This window comes from Argentina silus, assembly GCF_951799395.1.
Source record: "Argentina silus genome assembly, chromosome: 10".
In the NCBI taxonomy this organism is placed as follows: Eukaryota; Metazoa; Chordata; class Actinopteri; order Argentiniformes; family Argentinidae; genus Argentina; species Argentina silus.
Window position 1 is genome coordinate 14,932,014 of NC_139664.1, and position 15,435 is coordinate 14,947,448.

The 15,435-nt window shown below is 43.9% G+C and overlaps 3 protein-coding genes across 5 annotated transcripts; 1 reads left to right on the plus strand and 2 right to left on the minus strand.

The window, feature by feature from the left end:
• Positions 1 to 473: 473 nt before the first annotated feature.
• Positions 474 to 3,258, minus strand: LOC310811047 (transmembrane protein 222-like). Its single transcript, XM_083679026.1, has 6 exons — positions 3,031 to 3,258; positions 2,653 to 2,737; positions 2,482 to 2,513; positions 2,109 to 2,208; positions 1,786 to 1,916; positions 474 to 929 (listed from the first exon to the last, which is right to left on the minus strand). Exons 1-6 carry the CDS (start codon positions 3,147 to 3,149, stop codon positions 842 to 844), a joined length of 555 nt encoding a protein of 184 aa, XP_083535152.1. The 5' UTR covers positions 3,150 to 3,258; the 3' UTR covers positions 474 to 841.
• Positions 3,259 to 4,202: 944 nt separating this feature from the next.
• Positions 4,203 to 13,184, minus strand: wdtc1 (WD and tetratricopeptide repeats 1). 3 transcript variants are annotated; one of them, XM_083679004.1, is made up of 16 exons: positions 12,917 to 13,184; positions 12,117 to 12,262; positions 11,756 to 11,839; positions 11,539 to 11,585; positions 11,325 to 11,436; positions 10,910 to 11,097; positions 9,985 to 10,167; positions 9,746 to 9,840; positions 9,536 to 9,651; positions 9,367 to 9,442; positions 9,155 to 9,248; positions 8,793 to 8,963; positions 8,429 to 8,664; positions 7,812 to 7,974; positions 7,076 to 7,268; positions 4,203 to 6,694 (listed from the first exon to the last, which is right to left on the minus strand). In XM_083679004.1, exons 2-16 carry the CDS (start codon positions 12,180 to 12,182, stop codon positions 6,497 to 6,499), a joined length of 2,022 nt encoding a protein of 673 aa, XP_083535130.1. In that variant the 5' UTR covers positions 12,183 to 12,262; positions 12,917 to 13,184; the 3' UTR covers positions 4,203 to 6,496. The 3 variants fall into 3 exon arrangements, with proteins under 3 accessions (XP_083535130.1, XP_083535129.1, XP_083535131.1); XM_083679003.1 differs by having other exon boundaries at positions 7,812 to 7,977; XM_083679005.1 differs by lacking the exons at positions 4,203 to 6,694; positions 7,076 to 7,268 and adding an exon at positions 7,276 to 7,493 and having other exon boundaries at positions 7,812 to 7,977.
• A 1,055-nt stretch (positions 13,185 to 14,239) lies between these two features.
• On the plus strand, positions 14,240 to 15,412 carry LOC310811306 (uncharacterized protein; the record flags this gene model as incomplete). Its single annotated transcript, XM_083679425.1, has 4 exons — positions 14,240 to 14,265; positions 14,437 to 14,491; positions 14,637 to 14,709; positions 14,910 to 15,412. 4 exons carry the CDS (start codon positions 14,240 to 14,242, stop codon positions 15,269 to 15,271), a joined length of 516 nt encoding a protein of 171 aa, XP_083535551.1. The 3' UTR covers positions 15,272 to 15,412.
• Between the last annotated feature and the right edge of the window lie 23 nt (positions 15,413 to 15,435).

The following is a 15,435-nucleotide window of genomic DNA, read 5'->3' on the forward strand; positions in this document are numbered from 1 at the left end:
AATATCAAGGTTTAAACTGAACAAATTCCAGAAACTATAAAGGATACAGGGGATCCTTTTGTGTTAATAGCCACATAAAGTTAGACTTTGTCCTCGAAAAAACGATGCCAAACGATCACTCTGTGTAAGTGTGTGTGTGAGTAAGAGAGAAGATGGGCATCTGGAGGGCATCTGGTGAGGAACAGGGTTGGTTTGAGTTGAAATATCGCGCAGAATCTAGCAGAGGAATAGGTGGTCCTTCTCTTAAAGGTACAGATGAGTTGAGTGAATGTACTTGGTGCAAATGCACATTGTATATTATAGAATACAACAAATACTTCAACAGACTAACACAAACTAAATCAGTTGTATTACTGCATAATCACAAAAAAGAAACAAACACCCATATTTATAAAATATGCTATATTTTTTCGTAATAAATAACAAAACAATATTGCTCTTCAAATACATAACATCAAAAACAAACACTGTACTGTATGTATTGCCCATATTGTGTGTGACTCAATGGAATTTGCAGTGCAGCATGTAAAGTCATCAGGCCTATTTCCCAGGAATTCATGTTCCCTCTGAAAACGTGTGAATAAGAACCGAATAAGCTACTTATTATAAAGTAAACAATTGAATTGAGTAGCAGTAACTGAATTTCAAAATCTGTATTCAGTAAATGTACATTTACTGTATTCAATCTGACAATCTGAGTAATAGTACTGCACAGGGAAGTGTCCCATCTTGATTGTTGTCTTTTGTTTAGCCAGTGTGATTTCAACTGAGCAAGAAGATGTCTCCTGCATTATCTCCCTCTCTTTCCATCTCCATCTCCCTCTGGGTCAGAGGTCTGAGGTCAGTGCAGATTGAACGTGAGGAGGAAGGTGACGATGACTCCGGTGAGCATGAGGAAGGGTAGCCAGGTCTTGAGGAATGCTACACAGCTGAGGGACAAAGAAAGAACAATGAGAGAGAGAGTGTGTGTGTGTGTGTGTGTGTGTGTGTGTGTGTGGTTGGGAGGAGAGGGAGGGGGGGACAGAGACAGAGAGAGTACAGTGAATGTGTAGTCCTCGGTAGTGAACAGTCATTAAAAAACTTTGGTGAGACCATGATATCCACAGGGACTCACAGCTCATTTGTCATGTAGTTGGGACAGGTAAGGACACAGTACAGTAGTCGTCTAGTACGGTAGTCCAGTCTGCTAAATAATCTCAAACCACATACAGGTCCACTCTCTCCTCCCCCAGAGGTTAAACCAACCCCCTACCCTCCCAGCCCATCCCCGTGTTGTGGCTCTATGATAGTGTGTTGATTGTTGCTTAATGCACAACTGAACTATTGCAGGACAAGGTCAGTCATAACACAATGATCACAGCATCATCAAACTTAATGTGCAAATGTAACCCAAATGCACTGTTAAACACCTCCACCCCCCCCCCACCACCACCAGTGGGAGACCGTGCAGAGAGGTGACGTAGAGGGGGGGTACCTACTACCTAACCCATCTGGCAGTGATGGATGATTCAGCCTCCCCTACTGTTTGAGGACACGGTGATCAAGGACAGTAATGCACAGGCAGCACAAAGCAGTGACGCCAGTCCGGCTCCCAATGTGGGTCAGGTAAGAGTAATGAGGGAGTTTCTCTACACCATATGTTCCCTTCCACGTACATATGGTGCTCCCTCCTGCAGAGCTCTTCTGGCAGATACAGTGCATGCTAATTCCAAAATGAAATATGTAAATTAGTTGTTATTATTCAATTTAATTGTGTTTGGACTACATGTAATGTCGTTTGCTCACCTGACATGTTTGCCATGGATGAGAGACAGCAGACAGAGGTTGGCCATGTTCCAGGAAGTACTGTTGTCATAACGCATGCCGTTGAGGGCCAGGGCCACATGTGAGTGGCAGTTATCACAGCACAGGTTGTGCTGCAGGAGGCAGAGAGACAGAGGTCAGGTCTCACTATACAGAAAAGTCATCGGCCAATTCCATGTGTTTCATCCCTGAATGTACTTTATATTGATTGGTCTGTTTAAAATGTTATTGTCCCCCCCCCCTACTAAAAAATACTATTCCCTATTCTGTCTGTCTGTCTTTAATGGCACTGTCCATATTCCTACCTGTCTGCGTTTGTACTCCTCTGAGGCGTCATGCACTGCCTTGTCCCAGGCTGCCAGACCACTGCTGCCACAGACCTTGTCAACATCTAGCTTCCAGTACCTAGAGAAACACAACAAAGCAATACCTCAAACAAGCTTTCATAATGACAACCTAATACTATGCTACTTCAAGGGCTACTCTAGTGACAAATTAATTTATCTGGTTGTTACTCTGAGATCGGTTGAGGTAGAATTCTAATAATAAATTCCACATTTTGGTGACAGTATGAATATGATATGACAGTGAACATGTATATGATAATATGGTTTATACTCCCCTGGCCTGTTTAAAAGCTACCAGCATGAAATTAATAATTAATAATTATCATCTTACTTTGTGGGTCTCCCAAATGCCATATTGTCCTCCTGAAAAACAAGTGAAACAAAGTAACATTTTGAGGAACTAGTATTTTGTTTTAGTGTCTTCTACTCATCTTATGACCGACATAATAATGCATGTGTGTGTTGATTAAGACGAGATGTAGGCTATCATACTCCTACTCACAGAAACAAAGTATGATCCAGCAAAGTCTCGTATCACTCCTGAAGAGGTGCATATGCCCATGTGACCAATGAAGGGGAGCAGCCACCTGTGTAGAATAGAAGTATTGGGTTCAGTTACTGGCCTATTGTATGAGAAACATACTGTAGTATTAAGGAATGTGACAGTATTGCATGGCACTGACAAGACATAATACTCAACAAATTGGCTGGACTATTGGGTCTAGCAGATACCGTATGCAAGCAAGCTAAAAAAACAAGGAATTATGCTTCTTGTAATAATGTAAAGCTACATTATTATGATCCCGTTTTATTTCACTCAGCGACGGGACTGTTTGCTTAGCGTATGGAAAAAAACAAGCTTGCTGGGGGAAATACTCACGACAATATTGGAATAGGAGTCCACACAATACAATAAGGATAACGGATGTTCTTTCTGTCTATTTTCTCGAATCCCCCTTGGTAATTCATCATTATGTCTATTTCATCCACCTCCGCCATCACTAATTTTGACACGCTGTGACGTATGCAGCTAAACCGATAGCGGCTGCGTAGCCGCAGTGTCGGTGATTTCGAGTGCGTAGGGATAGATTTATCAACGACTGCACAAATTCAATAATATCCGTCTTTGCATTTTCAAATGTGTCCTTTTAGATTGAAACGAAAGACATTCATCTAAAAATAATTTCTATTTCTATTTATCAATATCTCGATTATCTCGATTTTATATTTACCAGGTATTGCATTAAAGCCTATCTTACTGTATCATGTCACGATATAGTTATTGTTGTTATTAGACTGTTATGACAGCGTCAGTTATAAACAGTAGAACAATTCTGTGATATCATATCAGTGCATGTACTGTGGCATGTCGTTATATTATTCTGTGACAGCTGTGTGACATGAACGCATATAATCCCGGATGGATCTGTGGCTAAGAAACGTTGAAAGCTTGAAGTCTACAATAAGAGTCAACGTCAGGATAGATTCACCTTGTGAACTTTCATGTGATATTTCCCACCAATGGTAACCCCTACCCTGATCGAGCTGGGTCACCCTCATTAGAGATTGTAGGCCGGGAGTGGAGGACCTACAACTGGCTGCTCCTAACCCAGACATCTCCTTTGTAGATGATGTATTATACACACATTAAAAACACCACACTCGGCAGAAGCCAAAAGCAGGATAGAAGACGTTGATAGATTGCAGGGAAACACCGAAAAGTTATCATGTTGTAGGCCAAAGATTCAGCAGGGACACCTGCATCTTGCTATCCGGAGCACAGATACCGAATAGCCCATTTTAGTGCATTTTACTCCGAAGGTCACAGCACACTATACAGGTAATACAGCGTGTAATATACTGTACAGGTGTGTGTGTGTGTGTGTGTGTGTGTATGTGTGTGTGAGAGAGAGTCCTGCACCCGGATAAACCTAGATAAAAGTGTGCGTGTAGATCTCTAGTATGCTATAATCCAAATCACCATTATCCATTGTTTTTGGTCCCTTATTTAACCAAGACAAAAGACAATGAACAGACAAGAGGCACAGGATGTTCAACAACAATAGTCCTCTTTTTTAATTTTTCTCTCACAGTAAACATTGTCACTGGATTTTCTCGAATAAAAGAAAATAACATCTCTTGAATGATTTTAACAAAGAAATAAACATGGAAGCCTAATGTCTGAAGACTGGCTCTTTAGGTTTCACTCAGAGCCGATCAGCATCAGTGAGCTGGAGGTCGGCTGGTTGAGCAGGAGTAAACAGGATGTGGGTCTCAATAGTCTGAAGCACAGTAGCGTCCCTTCCTAGTTTCCATTCCTTCACTTGCACTGACCAGGAGACTGGACAGGTGAAAGCACTTTCAAAGGTAATCATCTCTCAGCTGCCTGGTATCTTTACATCAGTGCAGATTAAGGAAAGGAAACGAGGAGAGGAAGCCACTTTAGATAACTGAGACCAACCCAGAGCTCTTGATGGCTCCTTGTCCAGTTTGGCCCTTTACCATGTTGCCTTTTAGACAAAACTCCTCTTACCAGGACTCCAACCTAGGCCTGCAGCAAATGTCTAGTGCTGCTGGATCCAAAGCTACTAGGAGGGAGAATCATCTCTATCCCATCCTTCCCCCAAAATGATCTCTAGAAAGATCTGTTCTAGGTGGAAAGCTGAAAGTGCTTGTGTGTGGGGATGCTGAGTCCCCAAGCGCTACCAAATATAGCGTCTATGAACTTGCTGCCTATATGACATGCTTGTGTTACTGTATATAAGGACTGATGGTTTTAACCAGGGTTGGGGTCAATTCCTTTTCAAACGCTGTCCATTTAGAAGGTGAACTGAAATTCCAATTCAAAAATAGCAAAAAAAATTAACTGGAATTTCAATTCAGGTCTTGAATTCACAGAAATGAAAAGGGACAAGCTAGTGATAATACCCTTTAAACAGGGTAGTGAATACTCTTCTCTCTCTGGCTAGCTAGAGCATCAGCCCAACACAGTTTGACATAGATTTTTCAGACCAATCATCACTTGACTATCAATGCATTGCAGTCAACACCCCTAAACTTAAACCCAACAGTCTACTTCATAATGACCTCTCTCCACAGCTTTCTCAACAAGTTAAGTGTTTGATAGAATGTGAGGCTCCAACATACTTCTATAGAGGCTTCCCTCTGTTATGAACAGTAACTGTTCTAACTTTACCTCACCCTACATAATAAAAAACGGAAATGATTTGCATACCTGTCACTAAAAGAGGCATATAGAGCCCCAGAAGAACTTAACTTATCGATCGTTGATACAGACAAAGCAAAATGCAACATGGATCCTTGGCCACTCAAAAAACAGTGAACATTTTTTTGATTTTCAAAACTTTTTTTGACAAATGAAAACTCTTGACAAGAGAAATCACTTGTTTCGTCAGACAGGAGTTTAAAAGAAAACTTTTCTGGATCAAATGAAACACTTCAAGAAAGACTGAGTAATACTTCTAGATCTCCAGTGCCCTCTTCCAATTCCCAAACAAACAAAATATGATAAAGTCCAACTTGAAATCAAAGACTTGCAGGCAGCCTTTTCAAAGCTTGCGAAGGCCTAAAATACTCTTGTACATCAATTCACAAGCCCCCTGGTGGTTAAACTAAGCCACTTCCACTGTCTTGAAGTCTGACGACGACCCTCCACCGAGGACACTGTGACTGTGGGGCTGCTGCGCTCTGACCTGACCCTGGGTCAAAGGTCGTACGGTTTCCCTCCACCACGTTTCTGAAAAGGGTTAGCTAAGTGCTGCTAACGCCTCGTTCCTAATGAGGGTTGGGGAGTGATGAGGTGTGCTAAGATGTGCACCTCCTAGCCTCAGAGGGAGGAGAAAGAGGCTGGGGTGACGTTGGTGTTTCCGAAGGGGTGAAAGGGTGCGGCAAAGTCCCCCCCCCCCCCTCCCCATGGATTCCCCTCCCCAAACTGGTCTCCTCTAATCCTGTCGTGGGATGTGGGGGGAGAAGGCGGTGCATAGTGCAGAGCTGTGACACGTAACATTCACTCAATGTTGCTTTTGTTTCGAGGGGAGAATTTAAAATTTAAACATTGGAACATCTATGGTGCTTTTCAACTCCTTACAGACACACACTCGTACAGGTACACACGTACGTACGCGCACACACACACATACACACACACATACACACACACACACACACACACACACACACACACACACACACACACACACACACACACACACACACACACACACACACACACACACAGGTAGTAGGGTGAGGGGTAGTGAGAGTGAGTGCCTTGTGTCCAGCCTCCATAGATAGTGCACTGAGTGAGGTCTCGTTTGTTTGTTCTTCTAGCTGGGCCGACACTGCACTTGTCCCTCAGAGCTGTCCTCGTCGTCCGAGCCATCGGGCCCGCGGCCGCTCAGGCCTGTGATGCGGTAGCCCATGTTGAGCAGCATGACCTCCAGTGGGTCAGCGTTCATACGCCGCTGGTTGGCCTGAGCAGCTCCCTCCATGTCCTCCACCACGCGCCCGTTCTCACTCTCCGTCTATGGGGATGGATGGAGGGATGGATGGAGGGAGGGAGGGAGGGAGGGAGGGAGGGAGGGAGGGAGGGAGGGAGAGCAAAGGGTGGAGGAAATACATGGTTTATCACCTTTTCTTTCCATCAATCAATAATGTGGAAGGCCATAAACTATATCATAGGGATGTTAAAATGATCAAAATAATCCCAAAATACACAGTAGATGAATTGTCTTGGTTGTGTGAATGTTGCTAATAAATCTTGACCCAGTATTGTGTTTGTATTGCTAGTAAAGCCTCACCTGCTGTGTTGGTTGTATGACTGTTGTGATGGTTGTGTGTGAATGTTGTGATGGTTGTGTGTGAATGCTGTGATGGTTGTGATGGTTGTGTGAACGTGTGTTTACCTCTGGCCTGGGGCTCCAGAGCCGTACGACAGGGTCGATACCGCTGGTGGCCAGGAAGCAGTGGCTGGGGTGGGGCTGCAGACAGTTGACTATCGACTCATCCCCCTGGAGGATCCTCACCAGGTTGGTGGTCTCCTTCTCCCAGATGAAGAAGGAGCCATCGTCTGAGCCACTGACTATGTACTGGCCTTTACTGGGGAGAGAGGGAGATGTAGTGTTAGATCTGGTAACAGCAGCACAGAATACTGTATAGAAGAGAATAGTACTGCATAAGGAGGAGGTAGTTAAGTTTCTGTAGTAGACCAGAATTGTACGCCCTTTATTGTGTAGCGGGAGTTACTGTCATCGTCAAATCATCATCATCGTCAAATCATAGAAGGGCCAGATGAAGCTATCGTCATTCTGCTTATGCTGCTATCTATTGTAAGAAAATAAAGGACAATAACAACTTCTGTGTTTAAGGAATCTTTTACTTGGTGTATCAGGCAGCAGAGCAAGTCCATGCTCTGGGTCCAGCTGTGTGGGTTCTTTAGTGTTTTACCGTTTGACCTATCACCCAGTCATTTACATCTTCATGTCATACCAACCTGCATGTTCATTGTTTTTTGGACACTTAACTTGATCACTCACCATCACTGGGTGTGGTGAAAACCAGTTCCAAATGGTTGATGGCCTGATTAGCCTGTTTCCCAACTGCACAAACAACCTCTGATCCCACTATCGGAGCTCCACTGACCTGCCGAAGAAGTTGGCCTCCTTGATGTCGGTGGTGGTGTTGCAGTGGCCACAGTAGCGGTGTTTGTAGTCGTAACTGCGTTCTCTTAGGATGACCTCGTCCTCCGGGATGGACTCCTTGCGGCTGAATGTGCGTTTCGAGCTGTGTTTCGAGCTCTTATCATCTGCTAGAAAAGACACAGGACAGGGATGTTAACAACAAATGTTAGTGCATACAACTACCTACATTTTATATTGTTGAAGCACACACATGATACATGAGCCTATGGTATAATGTACAGTATATGTTCAGCATAGAACACACAAACATAGTAAACATGTTTACATACAAAAGTTACACTTGGTTTGTATGAAAGTCAAATACTGTGTAGTCAAATACCTGTTAGAATACTGTTAAAATGCATCGTCCCTTCCTTACTTCCGTCAGTCACTGATCTGACATGACTTGATTGACTCAATCCAATTTCTCTAAATAAATGATTGCTCTAAGGTATGAAGGAAGGATACAATTTCAAAATTCCAAAAATGTATTGAAACAGGGCCCCGTCTCCTCTCCTAGCATCACTTTTCTTAAACAATGTTTAAACAACCATTTCCATTTTCTCAACCATTTCTCACCAGAGTCAGTTTTTGAGAAGAGGGCGGCTTTGATGTCTTTGTCCAGGGCATCGCAGGCACAGCTGTGGGCTTGTTCTGGAAACTTCCCCTTGAAATCATCCAGACACTCCAGAGCCTCGGCCACATATTTCAGCTCAAAGAGGCACCGCGCCAGCCGGAAGTGAGCCTTCAGGTGCCCTGGGTTGAGGGACAGGGCCTTCAGACAGTCTCGCAGAGCATCGTAGTGGTCACCGTCCCTAGAGAGAGAGAGAGAGAGAGAGAGAGACACACACACAATAGTCTCAGCTAGTTCTGTTTTTCTGGAGAAAACTGGTATTTGAGGCTAGGGGTTAAGGGTCAAGGGTCAAGGTGTGAAACCGCCTACCACTTGCGCTTCATATAGGCTGCAGCGCGGTTCCCGTACAGCATGGCGTTACGGGTGGCCTCATGGATCCCCAGACTGTACAGCTGTATGGCCTGAGTCCACTGCTGCCGTGCAAACGCATCGTTAGCCTGCTGCTTGATCCTCTCCAGGTGAGGAGGGAGCTCTCCAGAACTAGGGAAAAGAGAGACGGGGGGGTGGGGGGGGTGGAGAAGGAAGAGGAAAAGTTACCCCCACAAAATGAGTAAGTAGGAGTAGGGTGTTTCATCACAGCGTTCAATACATTCATACAATACAAGTCTATTTTTCAATATGAAATTAAGAGTAAAAATTCACGATTGAAAACACGAAAGAAAGACGGTTACCTGGAGTAGAACTTGCTTTCAGCCAATCTAAGGCGGCTGGCTGGCAAATGAATTCCATTTGACACGCCATTGGTTGTCTTTCCGTTCTGCACATCTGTTGGGACATCAATTGTCAGACCCTCAGCAAGTACATAAATAAAAATGCAAACTATTCAAAACAATATATGAATAGCCAAATAGTCAAGCTTTGTTTTACACAAGCAGACTGATACCTGATGTTGGTTGGCACTTTTTGGGTAGTAGATAGGTGTATGGCCTCTGCTTGAATGTCAAGTCAAATAAATACACCTACAGACACAGAGTACAAACACAGTGAGTGAATGCGAGATATAAACCAAGAAAAAACAAATGTGTCTAAATATGACAGTTCTGGTAATTCACCTGTTCTCCACCCATGTTAACTAGCAGCTCAGTGCCGTCAGGACTGAAGGTGACGTAGGTGGCCACCAGGACCCTGAGGCGATTATTGTAGTCAGGCAGCTTCACTGGCAAGTGGCCTGGAGTGGAGGGGATAAGGAGAGAAAGTTAGGGTGAGAGAGAGAGAAAGACACACACACGCAATACATGTCCCACAAGTAATTACACACACACCAGCAACATAATACTGTCCCGCTCCGTCTGGAATGGGCTTCTGCCTGTCGCAGAACGTGTGAACTCCTGCTGACGTGCCCGGACTCATAGACTTCCTGTGGGTAGGAGAGGGGTGGGAGGGGTGGGGTTGTGGGAGAAAGGGAAAAGAATAAGGCATCATTCCAGTCTGTGAACCGATGCAAAATGCTAATTTGACATGATGCTAACATTTGACTTCTTGGCAGTGAGGACTCACTGACCTGTGGTTGTGGATCATGCGCATGTCGTAGAGGCGTACGAAGGGCCCGTTAGCGCCCACCGCCATGTAGTTGTTGTCCCGGGGGTTGATAGCCAGACATTTGGCCTCCACCAGCTGACCACAGTACTCCGTGAGGTCGATCAGCACCTCGGACCGCTTACTGCTCTCCCTCAGGTCGTACTGCCTGAGTTTGGGGTTATAAACATGGGGGTGTTTATAAAAGGTTTATAACAGGTGTTATAAAGAGGAACAAAGACTACCATCTCCACTATCCAAATGGGAACTATATAGCCTGCCCTGGAGCTAACATCTGTATTCCACAATGCCCACTGCACACCTGAGCTTTCAAGGGTACTTAAGGCTATTTTCCGGGGATGAATAAACCTCCATTTAACCTTCAAGATGGTGTGATGATGCTGGAGGCATGAGCCCTTAGACCTAGTAGACTTCCCAGGGGGGGGCCAACAAACTGATGGGGTGCTGACTAGGGGTTGGCAATAAAACATGTGACCTGCATCAATGGTTCCCTTCTCACCTTACAGTTTCACCTTTAATATCCTAGTGTGTAACATAATAGTTTATATACAATATAAACTAGTTGGCTCTGGTACTAACCAGTAAAGTAAAAACACATAATATAGGCCTATCTGACATTTTTAGCTTGTTTGACACATACTGTATAATCTCTCAGTGAACATTTTCAGATTCAGCATGTTCTAAACCAGGGTTGGTAACTACTCAGACTACTGGGTCGAAAAGTATGTTAAAATGTTTTCAATTACTTGGGGAGAACTTGATTTGGCTGTAAATGCGCAAATGGAACCAACACTCAAAAATACAAAACAAAACAACGTCTGCCCTGTGCGCCAACCAGGCTAAATCTACAGTACCACCCCACCACGACCTGGGTCAGATTGGGCCCTGACCTGATGATGCCATCCTCTGCAGCACTCCAGAAGGTGTTGGGCCACATGGGTGCCGTGGCGATGCGCTTGACACGGTTGGTGTGATCAGAGAACATGTGGATGGTCTCCTTGGCCGTGATGTCGTGCACGTGGACCTTGGTATCTGCTGCACCCGTCACCAGGATACGGTCGCCAGAGTGAGGAAGAAACTGCATGGAACAAGACCATTCAATACAGAATAACAGAAGCCTCAACCTGGAACTTTCATTTCTAGACAATTCTGCCCCTGCATATATACTATACGGGTAGGTCTTGGCAAATGTAATTGCCATATTTGTATGGTGTGGTAAGTGCCTACAAACTTGCCCCCTTATCTATGGTTTTGAGGGCGGTTGCCATTGATAGAAGCTTTTCTCTTTATCAGTTTCTGTCTTACCTTCACAGAGAAGATGTTTGCTGCATGTCCAGTGTGCATAGTGGTCAGCTTCTTGTGTTTGAAGGGGTCCCAGATGATGGCGTGTTGGTCATCTGAGCCTGAGGCCAGCAAACTGAAGAGAACAAGAGGAAACATGTCAGATACAGTATACAACTTTACATGGTAAATATGATCAGTAGATAATGATTTTGGCTTGTCTCAGCTTTGGACTTACTCTCCTTGTTCGTTCCATTCCAGACAGTTGACACACCCAGTGTGGCCCTGGTGACGCAGACAGTAAATATAGTCTGTCAGATTAATAACGTAGACACACACACACACACACACACACACACACACACACACACACACACACACACACACACACACACACACACCTACTGTCCATAAAGAACCACACCACATAGACTACTGTCATATATGCTGGTTACCTGTAGCTCTGCTTCCAGACCGAGTCTCTTGATAAAAGGATCAGTCACATGGTAGAGCCTTTGGAAGCTCAATGCTCTCTTGTCCTGCAGACATGGAAGTAAAAAATCACTTGTCTCATTCCGTCCATCATGAATAAATAACTCAGTATTTACAAGGATAGGGTATTTTCAGCATTGACAATATTGCATAGACGCTGTTATACTGCCTATCTGCAATTGAAACAATGTCAACTTTTCCCCCAAAATGCAGAACAAAGTCCAATTTTCAAAACCTGAGGGAATTAGGCTATTTGGTTTGGGCTAAAGACTGGATTACTACATAACCAGCACAGCAACAGAGGCTTAGACTTTATGGACTCACTCTGATCTGCCTGTGCAGGATGTCCCTGGTGATGTTCACAGCAGACATGGCCTCACAGCAAGTCATAGAGCACGGCCTACAGGTGGAGGGTCCCAGGGGTCAGGGGTCAGAGATCAGATGGCATCTGCACAGTCTCTGGGAATAGGCTGCAATGAGAGACATAGAGAAGGGTGACACACAAATAATGAAGCTACCGTAACTGAGGACGAATGTGCTTGCTTGCAGTGCACAGTCATCAGATGTGCTGCTGTTGTTGTTGTTGTTGTTATTGTGTCAGCTGTCAATGGGCACACAGGCAACGCACACCTGTCATTGTGGCAATGCAGGGCTCCTAAGTGTTTGGGTAGCTACATAATGAAATAGCTAGCACGGTAGTTTTAACAATACAAATATACATTGAAATCCTATCAAAAGACGTCATAGCATACTAACAGTCTAACTAACTGTCCAATTAAATAGAACCCAGCTAGCAAGCTAACTAATAATAAACTTACTGACTAGCTGGCAAACCAACGAACTAGCTAGCTATTACTTATTATATCATGACAACTCCATCCCAAATACTCGGGAATCCATTGCATTGATGTTTACCAATATTAGCTAGTTAGCTAGATTAGCTCTAGGAAGCAGCCACCAGCAGCTAGCTGTCAAGCTAGCCATGCCATCAAAGTACATCACAACAGCAGCACAACAGGCCAGCAGAGGAAGCTAGTTCAAATAGATGGACAGACAGATCTGTCAACATATCAGACATCCACCTATGCTATCCCTGATGCTATTTCCCTTGATACGTGTCTTACCTGTGTATCAGTCTGGCCTTCAATGCGAAAATCGTTGGCCAAGTAGTTATGGTGGTGGTAGCTGTTAGCAAGCTATAGCCAGCTAACGTGAAATGATGTGCTACTGGAAGGGAATTCTCAGAAACAAGCTAGCTCAGCACCAAACTGTACTATTTACTTTAGCGGCGAAAGCCAGAATGTTGACAAAAGTGCTGCACCATCATGTTCAATAATAACTTAACTCTGAATCCACTGAGGTGTTGTTGACAGGCTGCATAGGTTTACTGCAATTCCAACTGGACCCGCCCACTAAACCTTCGGTTACGTGAACTTTACGTCGCGTTGGATGTATGAATATGCGATGAAATGTGTACAATCCTCCGTGAATTCCAACGCTGAATTTGTTTGCACGTAACCTGGACTTTTGAATGACAGGAACATTGACAAATAAAAATCACAGTGGCTGACTGCAGAGGGTCATAAAAGTAGCTTATTCTGTCAAATGATAAAGTATACTAATATTTAATTTGTTCTGTTTGTCATGGGAGGGTGGGACCATCTTGGGACCATTTTCTGAATCTTTGACAGAATATTGCTTTACCACTGTGCCACTGTGAAAGAGTTGAAAATATCTGGTATAGATAGTATACCTCAAGACCTTGACTTTCCCCATGCTGTTTTCAGACCTTTGCAGAATGGATAATAAAGGAATTAACCCACTTTGGACTATTGGACCCACTTTGTCTCTAGAGAAGTGACAGACAGGTGAACACAGTGTGCAATGCGCACTTAGCATAACAAACAAAAGAGGTAGTGTTGGATTTCCTCAAAACTTCTCTGCAGCTTCTAGCTGTTAGAAGTTGTCACTATCGCTATTTCTCACTCCAAATGAGACACTAGCTCTGTCCGCTAGTTGGGAAAAGACACAAAGCTAAGGGTAAATATATACAAGGTAATTTGTTGCATCACACCACCTGAAGCACAGGCCGACAGAATGTCTCATGTGGATATCACTGTATTATTTAGTTTATTACAATATTGCACGTTTTGTTAAAAGTGGTGGTAATGTAATGTATAACTGTGATGATAGTTGATGCAGTAGAAATTGAGGAAACATTAACTGTAATATTATTATCAAATGTCTGCTCAATAGTTGTAATAAGCTTCGTTAATGTGTGTGTGTGTGTGTGTGTGTGTGTGTGTGTGTGTGTGTGTGTGTGTGTGTGTGTGTGTGTGTGTGTGTGTGTGTGTGTGTCTGTCTGTCTGTCTGTCTGTCTGTCTGTCTGTCTGTCTGTCTGTCTGTCTGTCTGTCTGTCTGTCTGTCTGTGTCAGGAAGTCAACACCATGGGGTTGGAGATGGAGATACTATGGTCAGTGCTGTGTAGTCTGGGTGTTTTGTTCTTTCTGCTCCCCATTGCACTAATGATATGTGCCATCAAATCAAAAAGGTAATACCTCTACCTTTTAGGAATCTTGATCTCTTTCACTCAACAAAAGTTTTTTTTAGGCTTAAAAAATCTTGCTTATTGTTTTGGTACCAGTTGTAAGGAGTCCAGGTTGTCATCGGCTGAGATGGGGCAGATATCTGTCATAGAGGTAAGTCAGTGCACAAAAGACTTGTCATGTATATTGCAATTATTGCAATTCCAACAGCTGTCAAATACCGGTAAATGAAATAATACTGTGTTGCAGTCAATGGCTCCCTTTGTTGGTGCGATTGATGCAATTTTGCTCATTGCAGCCTCAAGATCCACCTGAGATCATGACTTCAGCATCCGAGAGAAAGTCAACAGAGTCCCATACAACACAAAAAGGTCAGAGCCAGTGTGTCATCACACCTGCAATTGTAAATATGTCTCCACACCACACATCACAATCCTATGTTTACATATGGTGGTATGGTGTGTGTCAATGGCTATATTCAACATACCACTTGGAATGCATTGGCAAACATTGCTTTATTGTAAGTTGTATGCTAGTGTGGATATTTTTACACAGCCATGGTCTTTCACAGGTAAGAGCACTCCGATGCCAGTGAAGAAGGCTATAAGGCAGCTGCCTCCTCTGCCTGAGCAACAGAAGAGCAGTGTCCGACGACACAGCAGCTACACCGGGTCCACGATATACGACACAGTAAAGGAGGTTCACGATCACTTCCCACCTGAAGACAGCAAGACTCCACAACAACAGACTGCAGAGGGCAGCAGCTTCCTGGAGAAAGTAGATGAAAATGAGGGAGAGGTGGCTTTCCCCATCTACGCCCAAGTCAACAAGAAAGTCCGTCTTGATCACTCAATCAGACCCTTATCTTTGTATGCCAATGTGAACAAGATTGACTCCCAGGAGGTGAAGTCCGAACTATTCTGCAATGTCTAATTAATAGATTGTGGCATATGTCATCCAAATACTAAAATACTGTGTTTCAGACAAAAACTGTTCTTTTTAAACTGTATCTATATTATCATGTACTGTATTATGTATTGCACTGAATGTATTTGTTGTACTGTCTCATCTGAATGCCACGCTTGTTCCCCCAGGGA

Coding starts and splice junctions, on each gene's coding strand:
- LOC310811047 (XM_083679026.1), bottom strand. CDS start 3,149: ATGGCGGAGGTGGATGAAATAGACATAATGATGAATTACCAAGGGGGA. Junction 1,917..2,108: donor AGGAGTACAAACGCAGACAG/GTAGGAATATGG, acceptor TGCCTCCTGCAG/CACAACCTGTGCTGTGATAA. Junction 930..1,785: donor ATCCATGGCAAACATGTCAG/GTGAGCAAACGA, acceptor TTTGTCCCTCAG/CTGTGTAGCATTCCTCAAGA.
- wdtc1 (XM_083679003.1), bottom strand. CDS start 12,182: ATGACTTGCTGTGAGGCCATGTCTGCTGTGAACATCACCAGGGACATC. Junction 11,586..11,755: donor GTCTGGAAGCAGAGCTACAG/GTAACCAGCATA, acceptor CTGCGTCACCAG/GGCCACACTGGGTGTGTCAA. Junction 10,168..10,909: donor GCAGAGGATGGCATCATCAG/GTCAGGGCCCAA, acceptor CCCCAAACTCAG/GCAGTACGACCTGAGGGAGA.